The sequence below is a fragment of the Nicotiana tomentosiformis genome, chromosome 10 (assembly GCF_000390325.3).
Source record: "Nicotiana tomentosiformis chromosome 10, ASM39032v3, whole genome shotgun sequence".
In the NCBI taxonomy this organism is placed as follows: Eukaryota; Viridiplantae; Streptophyta; class Magnoliopsida; order Solanales; family Solanaceae; genus Nicotiana; species Nicotiana tomentosiformis.
The window spans coordinates 63,013,412-63,035,822 of NC_090821.1; the positions used below are offsets into that span (position 1 = coordinate 63,013,412).

General features: G+C 40.6%; 1 protein-coding gene across 1 annotated transcript; it reads right to left on the bottom strand.

The window, feature by feature from the left end:
* Positions 1 to 738: 738 nt before the first annotated feature.
* On the bottom strand, positions 739 to 3,141 carry LOC104084638 (nuclear transport factor 2). Its single transcript, XM_018766824.3, has 8 exons — positions 2,919 to 3,141; positions 2,504 to 2,786; positions 2,181 to 2,377; positions 1,911 to 2,100; positions 1,713 to 1,831; positions 1,563 to 1,625; positions 1,417 to 1,474; positions 739 to 1,102 (listed from the first exon to the last, which is right to left on the bottom strand). Exons 1-8 carry the CDS (start codon positions 3,090 to 3,092, stop codon positions 963 to 965), a joined length of 1,224 nt encoding a protein of 407 aa, XP_018622340.1. The 5' UTR covers positions 3,093 to 3,141; the 3' UTR covers positions 739 to 962.
* Between the last annotated feature and the right edge of the window lie 19,270 nt (positions 3,142 to 22,411).

A 22,411-nucleotide genomic window follows, 5' to 3' on the forward strand; every position in this document is an offset into this window, starting at 1 on the left:
TAAAGTTCCAGTCTTTTCTAGTTATCGAGAGCTTTGTTATGTAGCATAATAGCCTTAAATTATAGGTGGAAATACTTCTTTTTTGACTCATTCGACAATACAAATTACAAAGTGTTAACAGATTCTATCATGTAGCAACATAGTAGGATTGTTCAAAATTTTTTTATTTGATTTATCCGATAAACCGCCCGATAATTATTAATTCGATACCAATCCACCTGTTGTCTTATTGGATGGCTACCAGATTACTATATTTATAATCCGATAACCGATAAGCCGAACCGTTAAACGTAATTATCCGCTGATCCGCCCGATAAGCACCCCTACACCAGATAGCCATGCTATTAAGGAATTAGGCAGTGCGTTCTGAATTTTAGCATCCCTGAAAATTGCTATCTATACACTTAGCCCCAAAAAACTATGACTTTGGGCCACGGAAATATAACACCACAATGATAGTGGACCTTAACAAACCCAATGGCCCATTCAAATAGGCACGAACGTACGCAACGATAGGATCCCACAAATGAGGTCGGAAAGGGTAAAGTGTACGTGGATCTTACCATCTACCTTACGAAGGTAGAGCCATCTCGATGACCTGTCCACTGTAAAAAATCTGTTGTGGAGAGCCAGCCACATTATAAACTACTATAAGGAAAAACTCAAAATATAAAAGAAACTCAATGGCCCATTCAAATAGGTAGAATCTAGATCAATAAAATTCACATTCAAAGCCCATTAGAAGAACTTCAAAATGAGGTTTTCTATATTAATGAAATCCACTTGCACAGGTAGATAATTTGCTGGAGTATAGTTTTCTAGACTTTCGATCCAAAACCAAATAATGTAACTTCAAAATGAAGTGAAAACCAAAACAAAGTTTGATACAACATGTAAGCCTACAAACAAGGCTACAACACTAAGTATAAGTTGGTGCCACCATTGTAATTAGCACCACCTCACTAATCCCTCCTTCTGTAGTTCTGCTGGTAACCTTCTCCCTTTCGTCCCTCGGAACTTTCAGGCCGACTTCGCAAGTCATAACCATTTCCATCGCGAAATCCACCCCTACCCGATGGAGACGTTGCCCTATCACCGCGCGCTGAAAAAATTAGACACAACATGATCATTATAACATAATCCCGGTGCACTAAGCTCCCCTATGCGCGAGATTCGGGGAAGGGCCGCACCACAAGGGTCTATTGTATGCAGCCTTACCCTGCATTTCTGCAAGAGGCTATTTTCATGGCTCGAATTCGTGACCTCCTGGTCACATGACAGAATTTTACCAATCAATTAATTATTTTAAAGTTTAAACAAAGTTAGAAGAAGAAATTGTCACAATTCATAGTACTAAAAAAGAATTAACATTCTGATTGTGACATAATAAAGTGAAACAAGCACACATATATGTACCTTTGTTTCGCTTGAATCTTATATAAGCTTCTCTTCCCCTCACAATTATATGATGCATCTAAAATGAATAGTCAAAGAAAGAAACCAAAAATCAAAAGATGATCAAATAAAAGTTTTGAAGGAGGAGTTATTGTAGAATTTATTACCTGAACTGCATTACGAGCAGACACAACATCTTGAAAGTGCACGAAACCACAACAATATCCGTCCTACATTCACATTTTTTTTAAATTTAAAATTGTTAAGTAAATATAAACCGACGATAACCTACAACATTACGAAATATATATGTATACCTCCTCGTAAGTTTTGATTTGAACGTCACGACTGTGAACTGGTCCAAATTGTCTAACGATCGTGTAGAGCTCGCTACTTGTTGTGTTGGTTGGCAAGCCACCAATATATACCGATTTACCTATAACAAGTAAACAAACAATTCAGAAGTTGCTCAAATAAAATTCATCAACTATTTGATTAAGCCAATGCAAATTTACACTCGATTTCTTCATCGGAATTGTTGTTGTGTTCTTGTGCTTTAGGCATGCCATTCGAATTAGAAGCCATCGCCTTCAGTAAGCCATTGGCTTGAGGTTTCTTAGGCGCGGGATGGAGATCAGCATTTGCAGCAACCCTTACAACCCTGTGTGGGGCATTGGTTGGCGGCGCGGACCTACCCATCTTCATCTACAGGAAAATATTTCGAATTAGGCAACGCTTTAGATGTAAGAAACAAAACTTTGTAATCTCCTAAAAATGTAACTAACCATTGAAGCATAGGTAACTTTAGGAGCATTCGAGGTTGTCTCAACAACGGGTTGTTCTGTTTCATTCGAAGTGACTGAAGGTTTGTTGTCAACTTCGTCATCAGTTGTAACCTTAGCCTCTGATTTCTCAGACACCTCGTTGACATTTTCACCAACTTCGCTTTCAATAGCCTTCACATTTTCTTCAACTTTGTCTTCTGTAGTAATTCCAAAAGAGTGCAATTCAACATATAGTTAACAATATAGTTTAAGTTACAATAAGTGGAGACTATGTAAAACAAACAAGTGACCAGTTGAGATAGTGTCAAACATAAAAGACATACCCAAAGCAGCAACTGAAGCTGTTTCCTCGTCCTTATCTGTGACAACCGTTGAAGATTCTACAACGCCAACAAAACGAAAAATATCGTTCAACACAAAGTATCCTTTCTCCTGTGGAGCGAGGAAAAAGGTCTGAGAGAAACTTTTTCTTGATTCGTCTTGCCCGATCAAGGTTGCTGTAACCACCACAAGAAAACCTCCCGCAGCAGATACTTGGGAGTCAATCGTCGCGACTTCCACCTTGGAATTCTTAAAGTGAGATGACTTGATAAACTCAGCTATTCCCTGAAATGATACAAAAATCAGAATCCTGTTAACCTTAAATCCTTGATCCGCCTCTGCCTATTAATTAGCATCCCTTAGACAGTAACATAGTTTCATTGCAAATACTGACAATCTTTTTGTCATAATACTTACATCAGTTGTCGTCGCGGATTTCAGTTCACCATCAGGCTGAGCCCAACTTAACACACTTTCATCCTTGTAAAATCTATAGGACTGGTCGATAAACATATGTAGAATGCGGTAATATTGATCAACAAAAGCACGAGCAACAGTATCAGCAGAGTGTTCCGATGTTTGAGTTGCCATTTTTGCACTATAACAAAGTAAATACAAAGGGTCAAAGATGAATAATAACAAATAGTCTTCTGTATAATTTATGAGTAAGCTACTAGTCAAAGGCTGATAGATAGAAATTATTTACAGTTATATAAACAAAAAATTTAAACGTTGGAATGCAAATGAAGAGTTTAAAGAACTTCATCTTGATCAAGGCAAAGGTGCAGGAATGAGGCTTTTATGCAGGAAAAATAACATTAAAAAATATAACTACCTTTCACTCATTTTATGTGGCGAGATTTGGAGTACTAAAGTCAAAGTAACTAATTTTTGTGTGAATTGGGACATAGATTCTTTTAGTTTTTGAAAAATAAATATATATATATATATATATATATATATATATATATATATATATATATATATGAAAACTACATAAAAGTATAAATTACAATAATTAATAATTCAAAATATTTTTAAAATATTGTGTCAAAGAGAAACCTCTTTGACCCTCCAAATAGTAATCATGTCACACACACACATATATATATATATATATATATATATATATATATATATATATATATATATATATATATATACACATACACAGTATACATATACATATAAATACACCCCGTATATATATAAATCATAGTCAAACAGTTGAAAGAAAATTTAACAATGACATTTACAAAGTGTGTCCCACGTATTGAGATCTAAGATGAACCTCAAGCCTATCCCAATTATGTCTTTAAAAAACATGTTATATATAATTAAATAACCAGTTAAACACTCATGTTCTCTTTTTTATTTACGTATAAACATTGACCAAGAAGATTGATTGATATAAAATTAACTTAATTAACAGATAACCTTAAGAAATTTGTGAAATCAAAGCCTAAAGATTCTAACTTGGGCACACACACAAGGGGGAGCGTTCCAAAATAAAAAGAAAAAAAAAACATTCTTTATATACTCAAAAGACTAATTTTTTAAGCCAAAGCTAAATCCCTTCAAAGGTTTTATCTAATTCCAAGGAAAAGACACAATAACAAATTTAATTTAAATTTCAGCGGAGGCAAAACTACTAAGTGATTTCTTTTCATCGATCTAATCTTGTAGTGGATAGAGTTATCAGTATCCGTCTTGCTGGTGAGAGGTAGGAGGTCTAACACGTGAAATTAGTCAAATGTACTATTATAAAAAAATACACAACAACAACCGAGGAAAAAAAACATAATTTTTTTTTGGCCTTTTGATTCGTTACATACAAAGGTAAGGAAGTATCATAAAAACTTATTAAAGTTTTGAAACCATAAAAATCTTAGAAGAGGGCGTTACAAATTCAAGAATTGGCAAAACAAAGCAACAACAACGAAATTAACAACTAAAATCATTAAACCTGCAAATCCAACCAATGTATATCATTCAAACAAAGGCAAGATTTTTTTTTTTGAAGACTTTTAAGAAACCAAAAAAAGATCATAGACAATTTTATACAAGAAAAAAGCAAAACGTTACATACAAGAAAGAAAATAAAAAAATAAATAAAGAACATGAAAAAGAGAAAGAAAACTTGTGGAATACCTTTTGAAGAATTGAAGACTCAGAGTTGAAAAACTAAAGAATTGAAGTGACGGAGAAAGTGAAGAATAGGTGAAATTTATAGTGATTGGAGAGGTATTAGAAGAGCGGTAAATTTACGGAAGATTTTCTCCAATCCCAATATGGATTTTAATACTGGTAAATCATTAAATATATTTCTCAATATGTATACTATTAGTATGATTTTCTTTTGAAATGTTTTTCAGTGCAATTGTCTCTTGAATAGTAATTAATAAACAATTATAAAGCTTATATTGAGATTAAAACCTCAAGTTATAACTAGGTCGCAATCAGGGGCGGAGCTACAGTAAGGGAAGGATGATCACTTGAAAACTTTCGACAAAAAATTATATTATGATTATTAGTCAAATATATATATTCATAAATCTTGAATATCTTTATCCAAATTTCTGATTTTGCCGCTGATGACTAACTCCTACAATTTTTATGATAAATCATTAACATGAAATCAATTATGTTAGGAATTATGGCTTTCGATACATAATTAGCAAACATGAAGGTTCATTAAGATATAAATTATTTACATAGTAGGAAATAGATGTATCTCATAAATTAAGTGTTTAAACTAAAATTTATTTATAATGAATTAATAATAAATTAAACATGATTTATTATGTGTTGTTTTATACTCAGCATTGTTCGATTATTTTTCGGACAACACATTTCTTTATATTTATACTGTAATTTTAAGAATCACCAGAATTGAATCTCTAACAATTTTAGACGGATAAAAAATTCTGAAATCATGAATTCATACTAGAAAATTAAAATAAATAGATACCTTACCTCTTTTGATGGTCATTTCACGTCGTCCAGAAATGCTTAAGCCAACTGCAAAAAAAAAAAAAAAAAAAAAAAAAATCAATTAAATCTATATGAGATATAGAAAGATGAATTTGATATAAAGTAGATAAATCATCCAACCGGTTTTCTCACCATATCGGAGAAATAAAAATATTACAGACAACATCGGGGTGTTTTCGCTTAATCGCAAGCCCTCACCGGACGGACTGATATAGAAGGATGACTTTGCTAAAATCATTCAATTAGATTTTTTGCCATATCGGAGAGACAAAACCGTATTGTCACGATCCGAAATTCCTACCCTCGGAACCGTGATAACGCCTAATATTTTATTTGTTAGGTAAGCCAACATTAGATGTATTTATTAACTATTTTTAACAAACTTCAAATACGATGACAATAAAGAAATTGAATAGTCTGAAATGAGATAAATAAGCTAATAAGTGACGAAATTCAAATACAACCCCGGATCTGGTGTCACGAATACATGAGCGTCTATGATACTACAAATAATGGTCTGAAGTAAACATAGTTGTCTGAATCAAATGAACAGCTAAAGAAGTAGAAGGGGACTTCAAAACTGTGGACGCTGTGCAGCTATACCTCAAGTCTCCTGTGGGTAGCTAGATCCGAGCAAGTTTACGGTATGCCGCTGGGATCAACTCCGGTATATGCACAAGAAGTGCAGAGTGTAGTATGAATATAACCGACCCCATGTACTCTGTAAGTATCGAGACTAACCTCGACGAAATAGTGACGAGGTTAAGGCGGGTCACTTACATTAACCTGTAGACAATAATTATGATAATAACAGAAAGACAGGTATAGAAGTAAAGCAGGTAACTCATACTAATGAAACTCAAATCAACCAGTAGAGAGTCCCGAATAACCGGTCATATAACTCATCTCAACAACCGAGGCCAAATCAACAATCACAACAAATATAACTTTTATCAACATGTTGCGGCGTGCAACCCGATCCCATAATATAAACTTTAAATAAATTCGCTGCGGCGCGTAACCCGACCCCTCCATATAATCATCTTTCACTATCATAGTCCATCCTTATTCCACATTTTTAATTCATTAGCTTTCAATTTTCGTTACAGCGTGCAACCCGCTCCCCAAATAATGTCAATTAACAATAGTAACTCAATAACTAACATTTATAAGAAATCATACATCAAAGAACAAACGTACGGCAATGGAGAATAACATGAAAATCAAAGAAACTCGAACTACTCGGATGTCTCAACTTTACCAACTCAACATTTTAATAATACGTACAAGTGAAACTACTTCAATGAGGGCAACATTTAATACAAAACTATAAGGCAACAAGGCATAAGACAATTTAGATATATGAGGGTGTGATGACCCAAAATGTCATCTTTAAAGTTAATAATTAATTCTATGTACTAAGACCCTCAAAATCACTATTTATCATTACTCGACTTGCGTTCGTAGTCCGTAAAATTTTTCGAAAAGTTTTTATGTGAAAAATGGATTAAAATGTGAATTAGAGCTTTAAAACTCAATTGAGTTGACTTTGGTCAACATTTTGAGAAAATGAACTCAGATCAGTGTTTTAACAGTTTCGGTAGGACCGTATCGTGATTTGGGACTTAGCCGTATGCCCGGAATCAAATTCAGATGTCCCTAACCCGAGATATGGAATTTTGATAAAAAAATTAAAGGTTTTAAAAGCTTAAGTCAAATAGTGATCGGATGTTAAATTATATGCAAACGACCCCGGAATAGAATTTTGATGATTCCAACAGCTCTGTATGGTAATTTTGGACTTAGGAGCATGATCGAAATTTTATTTGGAAGTCCATAGTGAAATTAGGTTTGAAATGGCTAAATTAGAAATTTAAGTTTGGACGTTTGACTGGGGATTTGACTTTTCGATATCGGGTCGGAATCCAGTCCCAAAATTTTTCATAACTTTGTTATATCATTTATGACTTATGTGCAAAATTTGAGGTTAGCCGGACTTGATTTGATAGGTTTCGACATCGAATGTAGAAGTTGGAAATTCTAAGTTTCATTAAGCTTGAATTGGAGCATGATTCGCGATTTTAGCGTCGTTTTATGTGATTTGAGGTTTCAAATAAGTTCGTATGATATTTTAGGACTTGTTGATATATTTGGTTGAGGTCTCGAGTGACTCGAGTGAGTTTCGGATGGTTAACGGATCAAAAGATTGGACTTAAAAAGCTGCTGCAATTTTCCTCTTCTGCTGGATATTCTGGGTTATGATCAAGTCCAAGATCGAGCCCATATATCGAGCCCAGGGTCGAAGCCAGAGATGAGGCTCTGGATCGATGCCATGATCGAAGGCCCAGCCTTGATGCCATGATCGAACGCCCAGCCTCGAGGCCATGATCGAAGGACCAGGCTCGATGCCATAATCGAGGCCATGACCGAGGTCCAGGCTCGAGCCTGTGATCGAAGCCACGATCGAGGCCTAGGCTCGAGAGACATGATCGAAGCCACGATCGAGGCCCAGTTCTGAAGGCTGCCTGGGCAGATTTATAAAAGAGGGCATTCGTCCCATTCGCCATTTTTAACAAATTGGAGCTTGAGCAGAGACGATTTTTGATAGATTTTCAAGGAAAGATATTGGGATAAGTGATTCTAACTCGGATTTGGTCTATATACACAAATATATTATTGTTTTTACCATTTAATTAGTGTTTTGAGATTGAAATTTCAGAAAATTTTAGAAATCTCATAGAAACGAATTTTTGAGATTTCAGTGTCGATTCGGAGTCGGATTTGAGTGAAACTAGTATAGTTGGACTCGTAATTGAATGGGTTGTCGGATTTTATAAGTTTCGCCGGATTTCGAGACATGGGCCCCATGGATAATTTTTGAGTTAATTTCGGATTTTATTGAAAAATATAATATTTTCTTATGAAATTGATTCCTTTAATTTTTGTTGACTGTATCGAATTAATTATGACTAGATTCGAGTCGATCAGAGTCGAAAAATCGAGGAAAAGGCATATTACTTGATTAAATTGGAGCAAATCGAGGTAAGTGACTTGTCTTGTGTGGGGGAAATTTTTCTAGGATTGGTATTAATTGTAATGTGATGAAAGTCGTGTACACGAGGTGACGAGTGTGTATACGGGTTAAATTTGAAGGATTATGTTTTTAAATTGTGTAGATCACTGTTTCATATTAATTAAATTATTAAATCTTGTTATATTATCCATCATTAATTTGATTTATATACTTTAAATTTGCTTGACCTTTTTCCTGCTAATTGTTTTACCTGTTTAGTTGGAACTTGGTTTTTTTTATTCTGTGCATTATTTGAAGGTTGATTTTCTTTAAAATAAATATTATTAATATGAAGTATTTGACATTTTAAATTTGGTATTGAAGCAACGTATTAAAGATTTTAAAATATTATTTTACCGAATTATTTATTCCTGAATATTTTTGTAAGATTTTCGTACTCATTGTGATGGAGCCGTGAACTCTTTATTGTGGAAAAATATTATTGATGATTTATTTTGGCATGAGCCGTGAGCTCTTTATTGTGGAAAATATTGTTGTTGAATTATTTTGGCAAGTTAAATTATTTGAGCACTTGAGGTGCAAATTGTGATATATTGTGATATTGATACATATGCGGTGGTATAAGGTCTGGGTATTGAAACGCATGCGGTGAGATAAGGGTGGCTTGATACGCGTGGCTAGTAGGGGGAACTACTAGAATTCATGCGGTGTGATAAGGATGGCTAAAACGCGGGATGCTATTTCGAGAAAAATATTTTCTTTAAAATAAATTGTGAAGGCTCCCGCGGTGATATAAGAAAATGAGATATTATGAATTTATTTATGATTTCGGACTACGAGGCGATACCTCGGGAGTGCCCTTGTTGATGTTGATTTATGGTCGTAGTTGCCTTTGATTTTGTTGTGGTTTTTCTTTAAAGTTGAAAAGAAATTTTGTTTTGTTTCACGAGGTATTATTTGCCATTATTTGTGTAATTAAATGGTGACCTACTACTTGATTCATTTCCATTGTCATTTTATTTTATTATTTTGTGAAATATTTTACCATGTTATTTATTATTATTTTCCAGTAGGGCCTGACCTGACCTCGTCACTACTCTACCGAGGTTAGGCTTGGCACTTACTAGGTACCGCTGTGGTGTACTCATACTATGCTTCTGCACATCCTTTTGTGCAGATCCAGATATTTCTTACCAGCCTAGACATCAGTGAGTACATGTGTACGGAGACTTTGAGGTATATCTGCCAGCGTCCGCAGACTCAAAGGTCCCCTTCTATTCTTGTTATGTTGCTTCCTTATTTTCTTAGACTCTGTTATATAGAGACATTGAGGAGTAAAAGCTTAAGACTTATTTCTACCGGGTTTTGGGAGTTGTAATTATTTGAATTATAGTTTATTTATTTCAGATATTTATGATCATTCCGTATTGATAGGCTTACCTAGTCTTAGAGACTAGGTGCCATCACGACCTCCTACAGAGAAAATTTGGGGTCGTGACAAGTTGATATCAGAGCTCTAGGTTCATAGGTATTATGAGTCACAAGCAGGTTTAGTAGAGTCTTGCAAATAGGTGCGGAGACGTCTGTACTTATCTTCGAGAGGCTATGGAATTGTTAGGAAAATATTCACTTCTTTGATTCCTTATCGTGCGCAATTGTTGAATTCAAAGTTCTAAACCATTATCTTTCTTTTCTCTCACAGATGGTGAGGACACGCACAATTGGATGCGATGATCAGACACCCGTGCCCCCTGTTGGAGCCGCAAGAGGCCGGGGTCAGGGCAGAGGCCGAGGAAGACCATATGGTGCAGCCAAAGCACCTGCACGAACTGCTGCAACAAAGCCACCAGTAGCTCCAGTTGGAGAGTAGGCACCTAAGATACATGTTACTACTCCTACACTTCAGCAGACTCTTGCCCAGTTTTTTAGCATGTTTGGCACTCTAGCTCAGGCAGGATTAATTTCACTTGCTCCTGCCACATCTCAGGCCGGAGGAGGAGCACAGACTCCCGCCGCCCGTACTTCAGAGCCATGGGCCCAAGTTGACCATGCCCCAGAGGTTATACCAATACAGCCAATTGTCCCAGTTCGGCCTGAGATTAGGACAACAGTTTCAGAGGGGGAGCAGCTCAGGCTCGAGAGGTACAAAAAGTACTACCTTCCCACTTTCAGCGGTTTAGCTTCAAAGGATGCTCAGGGTTTTCTGGAGGAATGTCACCGTATCCTTCGTACTATGGGTATTGTGGATTCCAGTGGGGTTTCTTTCACGGCATTCCAGTTTAGAGGAGAAGCCTACCAGTGGTGGCGGGCATATGAGTTGGATAGTCCGGCTGAGGCAGCTTCACTCACTTGGACTCAATTTTTAGATATGTTCTTAAGGGAGTATGTTCCTCAGAGTCTTAGAGATGCATGGCGCGCAAAGTTTGAGCAGCTGCGCCAGGGTTCTATGACCGTGTCACAGTATGCGGTCTGATACAGTAATTTGGCTAGGCATGCACCAGCCTTAGTTGCTACTGTTCGAGAGCGGGTTCGCAGATTTATTGAGGGTCTCCACCCTAGTATTAGATACAGTATGGCCCGAGAGTTAGAGATGGACATCACATACCAAAAGGTGGTGTCAATTGCTAGGAGATTGGAAGGTATGCGGACTCGGGAGAGGGAAGAGAGGGAAGCTAAGAGACCCCGGGATTCTGGTACATATAATAATTCTTGTGCCCCAGTTGCAGCCCGTCATGGTAGAGGTTATGTGAGCCGTCCTATTCATTCAGCACTTCCAGCTTCCAGTGGTGTTCCGGCTATTCTCAGACCTCAGGTTCTATATTATGCACCGCCATTATCTACTGTACCTCCTGTATGGGGTGCTTTCAGCGGACAATCTAGTCGATCAGGCCCGAGCCAGTCCCAAAAACCACGTACTTCGAGGGCTTGTTTTGAGTGTGGTGGATTGCCCCAGATTTAGGAGGGGTGCACCTTCACAGATTTCTCAGGCCCCACCTATTCCACAGGGCCCTCTAGCTTCTTAGACCATGATTACTACACCAATTGCCACTCCACTTGCACATCCAGCTAGAGGTGGAGGTCGGGCAGGTAGAGGCCGCCCTAGAGGGGGAGGCCAGGCCAGATATTATGCCCTTCCTGGTAGGACAGATGTCGTTGCATTCGATTCTATTATCATAGGTATTATTCCGGTCTGTCATAGAGATGCATCGGTCTTATTTGATCCAGCCTCCACTTATTCTTATGTGTCATCTTATTTTGCCCCGTATTTGGGCGTATCACATAATTTCTTGAGTTCTTCTGTTTATGTATCTACACCCGTGAGTGAATCTATTATTGTGGATCGTGTGTATCGGTCGTGTTTAATTGTTATCAGTGGTTTTGAGACCAGAGCTGATTTATTATTGCTCAGTATGGTAGATTTCGATATTATTTTGGGCATGGACTGGTTGTCACCCTATCATGCCATTCTTGATTGTTACTCCAATATGGTGACGTTGGCTATGCCAGGTCTACCGGGGCTAGAGAGGAGAGGTACCTCGCATCATGTTCCTATCAGGGTTGTTTCATTTCTTAAAGCTCAACGAATGGTTGAGAATGGGTGTGATGCGTATCTGGCCTATGTGAGAGATGTTAGTATTGATACTCCTACCGTAGAGTTAGTTCCTATAGTAAGGGAGTTTCCTGATGTATTTCCATCAGACTTCTTGGGTATGCCACCCGATAGAGATATTGATTTTGATATTGATTTGTTATCGGGCACTCAGCCCATTTCTACTCCACCATATCGTATGGCCCCAACAGAGTAGAAAGAATTAAAAGAACATTTACAGGAATTGCTGGATAAGGGATTCATTCGGCCCAGTGTATCGCCTTGGGGTGCTCCTGTCTTATTTGTAAAGAAGAAGGATGGTTTTATGCGGATGTGTATTGATTACCTCCAACTGAACAAGGTTACAGTGAAGAACAGGTATCCATTGCCACGTATTGATGACCTATTTGATCAGCTTCAGGGTGCCAGAGTGTTCTCTAAGATCGACTTGCATTCAAGCTATAATCAGTTGAAGATTCGGGAGCCAAATATCCGAAAGACTACTTTCAGGACTCGGTACGGTCATTATGAGTTCCTTGTGATGTCTTTTGGTCTGACTAACGCCCCGGCAGCATTTATGCACTTAATGAATAGTGTATTTCAGCCCTATCTTGATTCTTTCATCATTGTGTTTATTGACAACATTCTAGTGTATTTCCGGAGTCGGGAAGATCATGAACAACACCTGAGGACTGTGCTTCAGACTTTGAGAGAAAAGAAGTTATATGCAAAATTTTCAAAGTGTGAATTCTGGCTTGATTCAATGGGATTTTTGGGCCATATAGTTTCGTGCGAGGGGATCAAGGTAGATCCTAAGAAGATTGAAGCACTGCAGAGTTTGTCCAGATCGTCCTCAGTTACGGAAATCCGGAGTTTTCTTGGTTTGGCAGGGTATTATTGCCGATTTGCAAAGGGTTTCTCTTCTATTGCTGCATCTATGACCAAATTGACCCAGAAGGGTTCTCCGTTCAGGTGGACCGAGGAATGTGAGGAGAGCTTCCAAAAGCTCAAGACAACTTTGACTACAACCCTAGTATTGGTATTACCTACATGTTCAGGGTCTTATACTGTGTATTGTGATGCGTCGCGTATTGGTCTCGGAGCAGTGTTGATGCAAGATGGTAGGGTGATTACCTATGCATCCAGAGAGTTAAAGGTACATGAGAAGAATTATCCGGTCCACAACCTTGAATTAGCAGCTATTGTTCATGCCTTGAAGATTTGGCGGCATTACTTATACGGTGTCCATTGTGAGGTCTACACCGATCACTGGAGTCTACAACATCTGTTTAAACAGAAGGATCTTAATTTGCGACAACGGAGATGGTTGGAGTTGCTTAAGGATTATGATATCACCATTCTCTATCATCCCGAGAAGGCCAATGTAGTGGCCGATGTCTTGAGTCGTAAGGCGGAGAGTTTGGGCAACTTAGCATATTTACCGGTAGCAGAGAGGCCTTAAGCCTTGGATGTTCAGGCCTTGGCCAACCAGTTTGTCAGTTTGGATATTTCCGAGTCGAGCCGAGTTTTGGCTTGTATGGTTTCTTAGTCTTCTCTTTATGATCGGATTAGAGAGCGTCAGTACGATGACCCCCATCTGCTTGTCCTTAAGGATACAGTTTAGCACGGTGATGCAAAGGAAGTCACTATTGGAGATGATGGTGTATTACGGATGCAGGGCATGCTATGTGTGCCTAATATAGATGGTTTGCGTGAGTGGATTCTCCAAGAGGCTCACAGTTTGCGGTACTCCATTCATCCGGGTGCTGCGAAGATGTATCAAGACTTGAGACATCACTATTGGTGGAGGCGGATGAAGAAAGACATATTAGAATATGTAGCTCGGTGTCTAAATTGCCAACAAGTGAAATATGAGCATCAACGACCGGGTGGATTGCTTCAGAAGTTAGAGATTCCAGAATGGAAATGGGAGCGGATCACTATGAATTTCATTGTTGGACTTCCACAGACTCAGCGGAAGTTTGATGCAGTTTGGGTAATTGTGGATAGGTTGACCAAGTCAGCTCATTTCGTTCCTATGATGACTACCTACTCTTTCGAGCAGTTGGCTCGAATCTATATTCGCAAGATTGTCAGACTTCACGGCGTACCGGAATCTATCATCTCTGATTGAAGTACACAGTTTACCTCACGGTTTTGGAGGGCTGTACAGCGAGAGTTAGGTACTCGTGTGGAGTTGAGTACATTATTTCACCCTCAGACAGACGGGCATTCTGAACGCACTATTCAGATATTGGAGGATATGTTTCGTGCGTGTGTGATAGATTTAGGGGTGCTTGGGGCCAGTTCTTACCACTTGCTAAGTTTGCTTACAATAACAGTTACCAGTCGAGAATTCAGATGGCTCCGTATGAGGCCTTGTATGGTAGGTGGTGCCGGTCTCCAGTAGGTTGGTTCGAACCGGGTGAGGCTAGGCTATTGGATACAGACTTGGTTTAGGATGCCCTGGAAAAGGTTAAGTTGATTCAGGATTGACTTCATACAACCCAATCTAGACAGAAGAGTTATGCGGATCGGAAGGTTCGTGATGTTACATTCATGGTTGGTGAGCGGGTCATGCTCCGGGTTTCGCCTATGAAGGGAGTGATGAGGTTCGGGAAGAAGGTCAAGTTGAGCCCTAGGTATATTGGACCTTTTGAGATTCTTGAGAAAGTTGGAGAGGTGGCTTACAGACTTGCACTATCACCTAGTCTCTCTGCAGTTCATCCGGTATTCCATGTTTCTATGCTTCGGAAATATCACGGCGATCCGTCTCATGTGTTAAACTTCAATTCAGTTCAGTTGGACAAGGATCTAACTTATGTTGAGGAACCAGTGGCTATTTTAGATAGGCAGGTTCGAAAGCTGAGGTCAAAGAACATTACTTCAGTGAAGGTTCAGTGGAGGGGTCATCCGGATGAGTAGGCGACTTGGGAGACTGAGCATGATATGCGCAGCTGTTATCCACACTTATTCACCAGCTCAGGTACTTTTTCTATCTCCGTTCGAGGACGAACGTTTGTTTTAGAGGTGGAGAATGTGATGACCCAAAATGTCATCTTTAAAGTTAATAATTAATTCTATGTTCTAAGACCCTGAAAGCACTATTTATCATTACTCGACTTGCGTGCGTAGTCCGTAAAATTTTCCGAAAAGTTTTTATGTGAAAAATAGATTAAAATGTGAATTAGAGCTTTAAAACTCAACTGAGTTGACTTTGGTCAACATTTTTAGAAAATGGACTTGTATCAGTGTTTTGACAGTTTTGGTAGGTCCGTATCGTGATTTGGGAATTGGGCGTATGTCCGGAATCAAATTCCGAGGTCCCTAGCTCGAGATATGGAATTTTGATAAAAAACTTAAAGGTTTTAATAGCTTAAGTCAAATAGTGACCGGATGTCGATTTTATACAAACGACTCCGGAATAGAATTTTGATGATTCCAACAGCTCCGTATGGTGATTTTGGACTTAGGAGCGTGATCGAAATTTTATTTGGAATGTCAGTGGAATTTTTATTATACGCGAACGCGAGAGAGTGGTCGCGTTCGCGAAGAAGGGAACACCTGGGGAGATTTAAAAGTTCAAAATCGAGGGTTTATGTCATTTTTTACCATTTGGACTTGAGAGCTCGAAATTAGGCGATTTTTGGAGGATTTTTCATGTGGGTGCTTGGGGTAAGTGATTCTTACCTAGTTTTAATTCCTATGATTATGTCTTTAATTTTATTATTAAATTAGTGATTTAGGGTGGAAAATTGAAAAATAATTGAGAAAGGTTCTTAGGCCGAGTTTTTGGACTTTGATCGAGATTTTGGCATCGGATTCTGATAATTTTGTCACGAGTGAACTTGTGAGTGAATGGGTGTTCATATTTGGTGACTTTTACCCAATTCCAAGATGTGGGCCCTGGGAGACTTTTTGGGGCGATTTTCTAATTTCTTACTTTAGCTTTGATTTCATTAATAAGATTAATTTCTTATAGTTATATTTATAGTATGTAATTGATTTTGGCTAGATTTGGGCCATTTGGAGTCGAATATTCATGGAAAAGGCATTGTTACAGATTGATTGAGCGAGATTTGAGGTAAGTGGCTTGCCTAACCTTATGTGGGGGATATCCCCTTAGGATTTGGTGTTGTTATGATATGTGAGCGTCGTGTACGCGAGGTGACGAGTGCGTACACGACCTATTTGTAGAAAACCTGATTTTTACCGAGTGATAGCTTATTTTCATCTTATCTGAGTATACTAGCATGTGTAGTTATCCTGTTAGCCAAGAATAGCATGTCTACGTGTCCTAATTGCCTATTTAAACTCTTTGCAGCATGTTTAGTAAATCCCGCTTCTTGCTTGACTTGTACTTAGTCTAAATTATAGGTTTCTTGCTGTAACTGTTAAATTCATTTGTTTGAGCTGCATATTTACTTTGGGACTACGGGACAGTATCCCGGGAGATCCCCCCTGCATATTTACTTTTAAGACTACGAGGCGGTTCCTAGGGAAATATACATACACATTTACTTTTGAGACTACGAGGCTGCTCCTCGGGAGTTCTCCCTGCATATTTACCTTTGAGACTATGAGGCGGTACCTCGGGAGATTTCCTTGCACTTTTATTTTGGCACTACAAGACGGTATCTCGGGAGATCCCTTGTTGTTTATCCCTGTGCTATGTCCTCCTTGTTTAAATTCCAGACTCTTATTATATTGTTATACTCTCCTGCTTATTTATTATATACCAGTAGGGCCTTGACCCGACCTCGTCACTACTCGACCGAAGTTAGGCTTGGCACTTATTGGGTACCGTTGTGGTGTACTCACGCCCTTTCCTGCATATATTTTTCGTGTGCAGATCTAGGTTCCTTTTACCAGCCTCGCCCTTAGTTGCAGTCGCTACTATTTTCGGAGAACTTCAAGGTACATCTGCCCGTACCCACAGATCCTCGAAGTCCCTCTCTATCCCCCTATGTTGATTCTTCTCTTATTTCTATAGACACTGATGTATAGAACAGTTAGAACTTCGTAGAAGCTTGTGACTTACAGTGTTCTGGGTCTTGGCGGTGCCATGTATATTTCGAGAGTTGATTATTGTATATGCCGAGCGACATCTCAATTGCTTATAAAAATATCTGTTACTGTTAGTTGTTAAATTTTCATGTTTTTCATTTCATTTCCGCAAGTGTTAGGCTTATCTAATCGTAGAGACTTGGTGATGTCACGCTGATTCACAGAGGGAGAATTTGGGTAGTGACAAGTTGGTACCAGAGTTCTAGGTTCATAGGTGTCGTGAGTCACAAAACGGTTTATTAGAGTCTCGCAGATCGGTACGGAGACGTCTGTACTTATCTTCGGGAGGCTATGGAACTGTTAGGATAGATTATGCTTCTTTGATTCCTTGTCGTGCGAAATTTGTTGGCATCAAAAATTCTAAACTTCTGTAATCTATTCTTTCTCACAGATGGTGAGGACCCGTACCAAATGATCTGATGACCAGTCACCCGCGCCCCCTACTAGAGCCGCCAGAGGCCGGGTCTGGGCTAGAGGACGACCATGCGGTGCAGCCAGAGTACCCGCGCGAGTTACGACAGAGGAGCCCCCAGCAGCTCCAGTTGGAGGGAAGGCACCGGAGGTTCCTATTGCTGCACCAGCCCTCCAGAAGACTCTAGCCCAGTTCATGGGCATGTTCAGCACCTTAGCTCAGGCTGGATTGATTCCACTAGCTCCTGCCACATCTCAGGCCGGGGGAGGGGCACAGACTCCCGCAGCCTGTACTCCTGAGTAGAGGGTCCAGGTTGATCAGGCCCCAGAGTTCATTCCTATGCAGCCGGTAGCTCCGGTTCAGCACGAGACTAGGACAACCGCTTCTGAGGCATAGCAACTCAGACTTGAGAGGTACAAGAAGTACCACCCACCTACCTTCAGCGGATTGGCTACAGATGATGCTCAAGGTTTTCTGGAGGAGTGTCATCGTATTCTCCGTACAATGGGCGTAGCAGAGACGAGTGAGGTTTCTTTTACCACTTTCCAACTTAGAGGAGCAACCTATCAGTAGTGGCATGCTTATAAGTTAAGTAGTCCGGATGAGGCAACTTCACTTATATGGACTCAGTTCTCGGACATGTTTTTGAGAGAGTATGTCCCTCAAAGCCTCAAGGACTCATGGCACGCGTAGTTTGAGCAATTGCGCCAGGGTGCTATGACTGTGTCAGAGTATGCAATCCGCTTCAGTGATTTAGCCCGACATGCACCAGCCTTGGTTGCCACAGTTCGAGAGAGGGTTCGACGGATTATTGAGGGACTCCACCCCAATATCCGGATTAGTATGGCCAGGGAGTTGGAGATGAATATCCCTTATCATCAGGTTGTGAGTATTACCACGAGATTCGAGGGCATGATCGCTCGGGACCGAGAAGAGAGAGAGACCAAGAGGTCTCGAGAGACCAGTTCTTATTATGGAGCTCGTGCCCCAATAGCTTGCCATGGTAGGGGTTATGTAAGTTGCCCTATTCATTCAGCTCTTCCGGTCGCCAGTGGTGTTCCAGCCCTTTCTAGGCCCCAGGAGCCTTATTATGCACCGCCGATATCTAGTGTGCCTCCTGCTCGGGGTTCTTTTAGCGGCCATTCCAGAAGACCTGGCCCGAGTCATTCGCAGCTGCCATGCCCTCCAAGGGGTTGTTTTGAGTGTGGCGACACCCGCCATATGGTGAGGGATTGCCCCAGACTTAGGAGGGTTGCACCTCTATAGACTTCTCAGCCACTACGTGCTCCACCGGGTCCTCAGGCCATGATTCCATCACCAGCTACCACCCCACCTACTCATCCAGCTCGAGGTGGAGGTCGGGGAGGTCGAGGTCTCCCTAGAGGGGGAGGCCAGGCCAGCTATTATGCTCTTCCGGCTCATACAGAGGCAGTTGCTTCCGACTCTGTCATTACAGTTATTGTTCTAGTCTGTCATAGAGATGCGTCGGTATTATTTGACCCAGGCTCTATGTATTCATATGTGTCCTCTTATTTTGCCCACATTTGGGCGTATCTAGGGATTCTTTGAGTTACACTGTTTATGTGTCTACTCTTGTGGAAGATTCTCTTGTTGTGGACCGCGTGTATCAGTCGTTTTTTATTGCTCTTAGTGGTTTTGAGACCAAAGTCGATTTATTATTGCTTAGTATGGTAGACTTTGATGTTATTTTGTGCATGAACTGATTGTCGCCCCATCATGTTATTCTTGATTATCACGCTAAGACCGTGATGCTGGCTATGCCAGGTTTACCGCGATTAGAGTGGAGAGGTACTTTAGAGTATACTCCCAGCAGAGCTATTTTATTTCTTAAAGCTCAACGAATGGTTGAGAAGGGATGTGATGCGTATCTAGCTTATGTGAGTGATGTCAGTATTAATACCCCTACACTTGAGTCAGTTCCAGTAGTGAGAGACTTTCTATATGTGTTTCCAGCTGATCTTCCGGGCATGCCGCCCGACAGAGATATTGATTTTAGCATTGATTTATTGCCGGTCACTTAGTCCATCTCTATTCCTCCATATCGTATGGCTCCTCCTGAATTGAAGCAGTTGAATTAGAAGTTACAGGAGTTTCTTGATAAGGGCTTCATTTGGCCCAGTGTATCACCTTGGGGTGCTCCTGTCTTGTTTGTGAAGAAAAAGGATGGTTCTATGCGCATGTATATTGATTATCGCCAGCTGAACAAAGTTACAGTAAAGAACATTTATCCATTGCCTCATATTGATGACTTATTTGATCAGTTACAGGGTGCCAGGGTGTTTTCCAAGATTGACTTACGTTTATGCTATCATCAGTTGAAGATTCGGGAGCCAGATATCCTGAAGACTACTTTCAGGACCCGATATGGTCACTATGAGTTTCTTGTTATGTCTTTTGGACTGACCAATGCCCCATCAGCTTTTATGCATTTGATGCACAGTGTGTTTCGGCCTTACCTTGACTCCTTCGTCATCATGTTTATTGACGACATTCTGGTGTACTCTTGGACTCAGGAGGATCACGAGCAACACCTGAGGACTTTGCTTCAGACTTTGAGAGAAAAGAAGTTGTATGCAAAATTTTCTAAGTGTGAGTTTTGGCTTGACTTAGTGGCATTCTTGGGCCATGTAGTATCGAGTGATGTGATCAAGGTGGATCCGAAGAAGGTGGAAGCAGTGCAGAGTTAGCCTAGACCGTCATCAGCTACGGAGATCCGCAGTTTTCTTGGTTTGGCGGGGTATTACCATCGTTTTATAGAGGGATTCTCATCTATTGCAGCACCTATGACCAGACTGACCCAGAAGGGTACTCCGTTCAGGTGGACAGAGAAGTGTGAGGAGAGCTTTCATAAGCTCAAGACGGCTTTGACTACAACCTAGTATTATTATTGCCTGCAAGTTCGGGGTCTTACACTGTATATTATGATGCGTCACGGATTGGTCTTGGCGCGGTGTTGATGCAGGACGGTAGGGTGATTGTCTATGCGTCCAGACAATTGAAGGTGCATGAGAAGAACTATCATGTCTACGACCTTGAGTTAGCAGCTATTGTTCATGCCCTGAAGATTTGGCGCCACTATTTGTACGGTGTTCCTTGTGAGATTTACACTGATCATCGGAGTTTGCAGCATCTGTTCAAGCAAAAGGATCTTAATTTGCATCGGAGGAGGTGGTTGGATCTACTTAAGGACTATGATATCACCATTTTGTACCACCCGGGGAAGGCCAATGTGGTGGCCGATGCTTTGAGTCACCGGGCGGAGAGTTTGGGGAGTTTAGCATATCTTCCAACAGTAGAGAGACCCTCAACATTGGATGTTCAGGCCTTAGCCAACCAATTTGTGAGATTGGATATTTCTGAGCCGAGTCAAGTATTGGCTTGTGTGGTCTCTCGGTCTTCTCTTTATGATCGCATCAGGGAGCGTCAGTAGGATGACCCCCACCTGCTTGTCCTGAAGGACATAGTTCAACACAGTGATGCTAAGGAGGTCACCATTGGGGATGATGGCATATTGAGGATGCAGGGCAGGCTATGTATGCCTAACGTAGATGGTTTGGGTGAGTTGATTCTTCATGAGGCTCAAAGCTCACGGTACTCTATTCATCCGGGTACCGCGAAGATGTATCAGGACTTGAGGCAGCATTACTGGTGGAGGAGGATGAAGAAGGACATAGTGAAGTATGTGGCTCGGTGCCTAAATTGCCAGCAGGTGAATTATGAGCATCAACGACCAGGTGGGTTGCTTCATAAGTTAGAGATTCTGAAGTGGAAATGGGAGCGAATCACTATGGATTTCATTGTTGGACTCCCATGGACTCAGCAAAGGTTTGATGCAGTTTGGGTGATTGTGGATAGGCTGACCAAGTTAGCTCATTTCGTTCCTGTGATGACTACTTATTCTTCCAAGCAGCTGGCTCGAATTTACATCCGCGAGACCGTAAAGCTTCATGGCGTACTGGTATCTATCATCTCTGACCGGGGTACGTAGTTTATATCGCTGTTCTGGAGGGCCGTACAACATGAGTTGGGTACTCAAGTGGAGCTGAGCACAACATTTCACCCTCAGACGGACGCACAGTCCGAGCGCACTATTTAGATTTTAGAGGATATGCTTTGTGCGTGTGTGATGGAGGTTGGAGGGTCATGTGATCAATTCTTGCCACTTGCGGAGTTTGCCTACAACAACAGTTATTAGTCGAGCGTCCAGATGGCACCATATGAGGCTTTGTATGGTAGGAAGTGTCAGTCCCCAGTAGGTTAGTTCGAGCCGGGCGAGGCTAGATTATTGGGTATGAACTTGGTTCCAGATGCCCTGGATAAGGTGAAGGTGATTCAGGATCGACTTCGCACAGCCCAGTCTAGACAGAAGAGTTATGCAGATCGGAAGGTTTGCGATGTTGCATTCATGGTTGGAGAGCGGGTCTTACTCCGGGTTTTGCCTATGAAGGGCGTTATGAGGTTTGGGAAGAAGGGCAAGCTGAGTCCAAGGTTCATTGGTCCCTTTGAGGTGTTGCAGAGTGTAGGGGAGGTTGCTTATGAGCATGCCTTGCCTCCCAGTCTAGCAGGAGTCCATCCAGTATTCCATGTTTCTATGCTCCGGAAGTATCAAGGCGATCCGTCTCATGTGTTGGATTTCAGTTCAGTCCAGTTGGACAAGGATCTATCTTATGTCGAGGAACCAGTTGCTATTTTGGACAGGCAGGTTCGAAAGCTGAGGTCAAAGAACATTGCTTCCATGAAGGTTCAGTGGAGGGGTCAACTGGTCGAGGAGGCGACTTGGGAGACCGAGCATG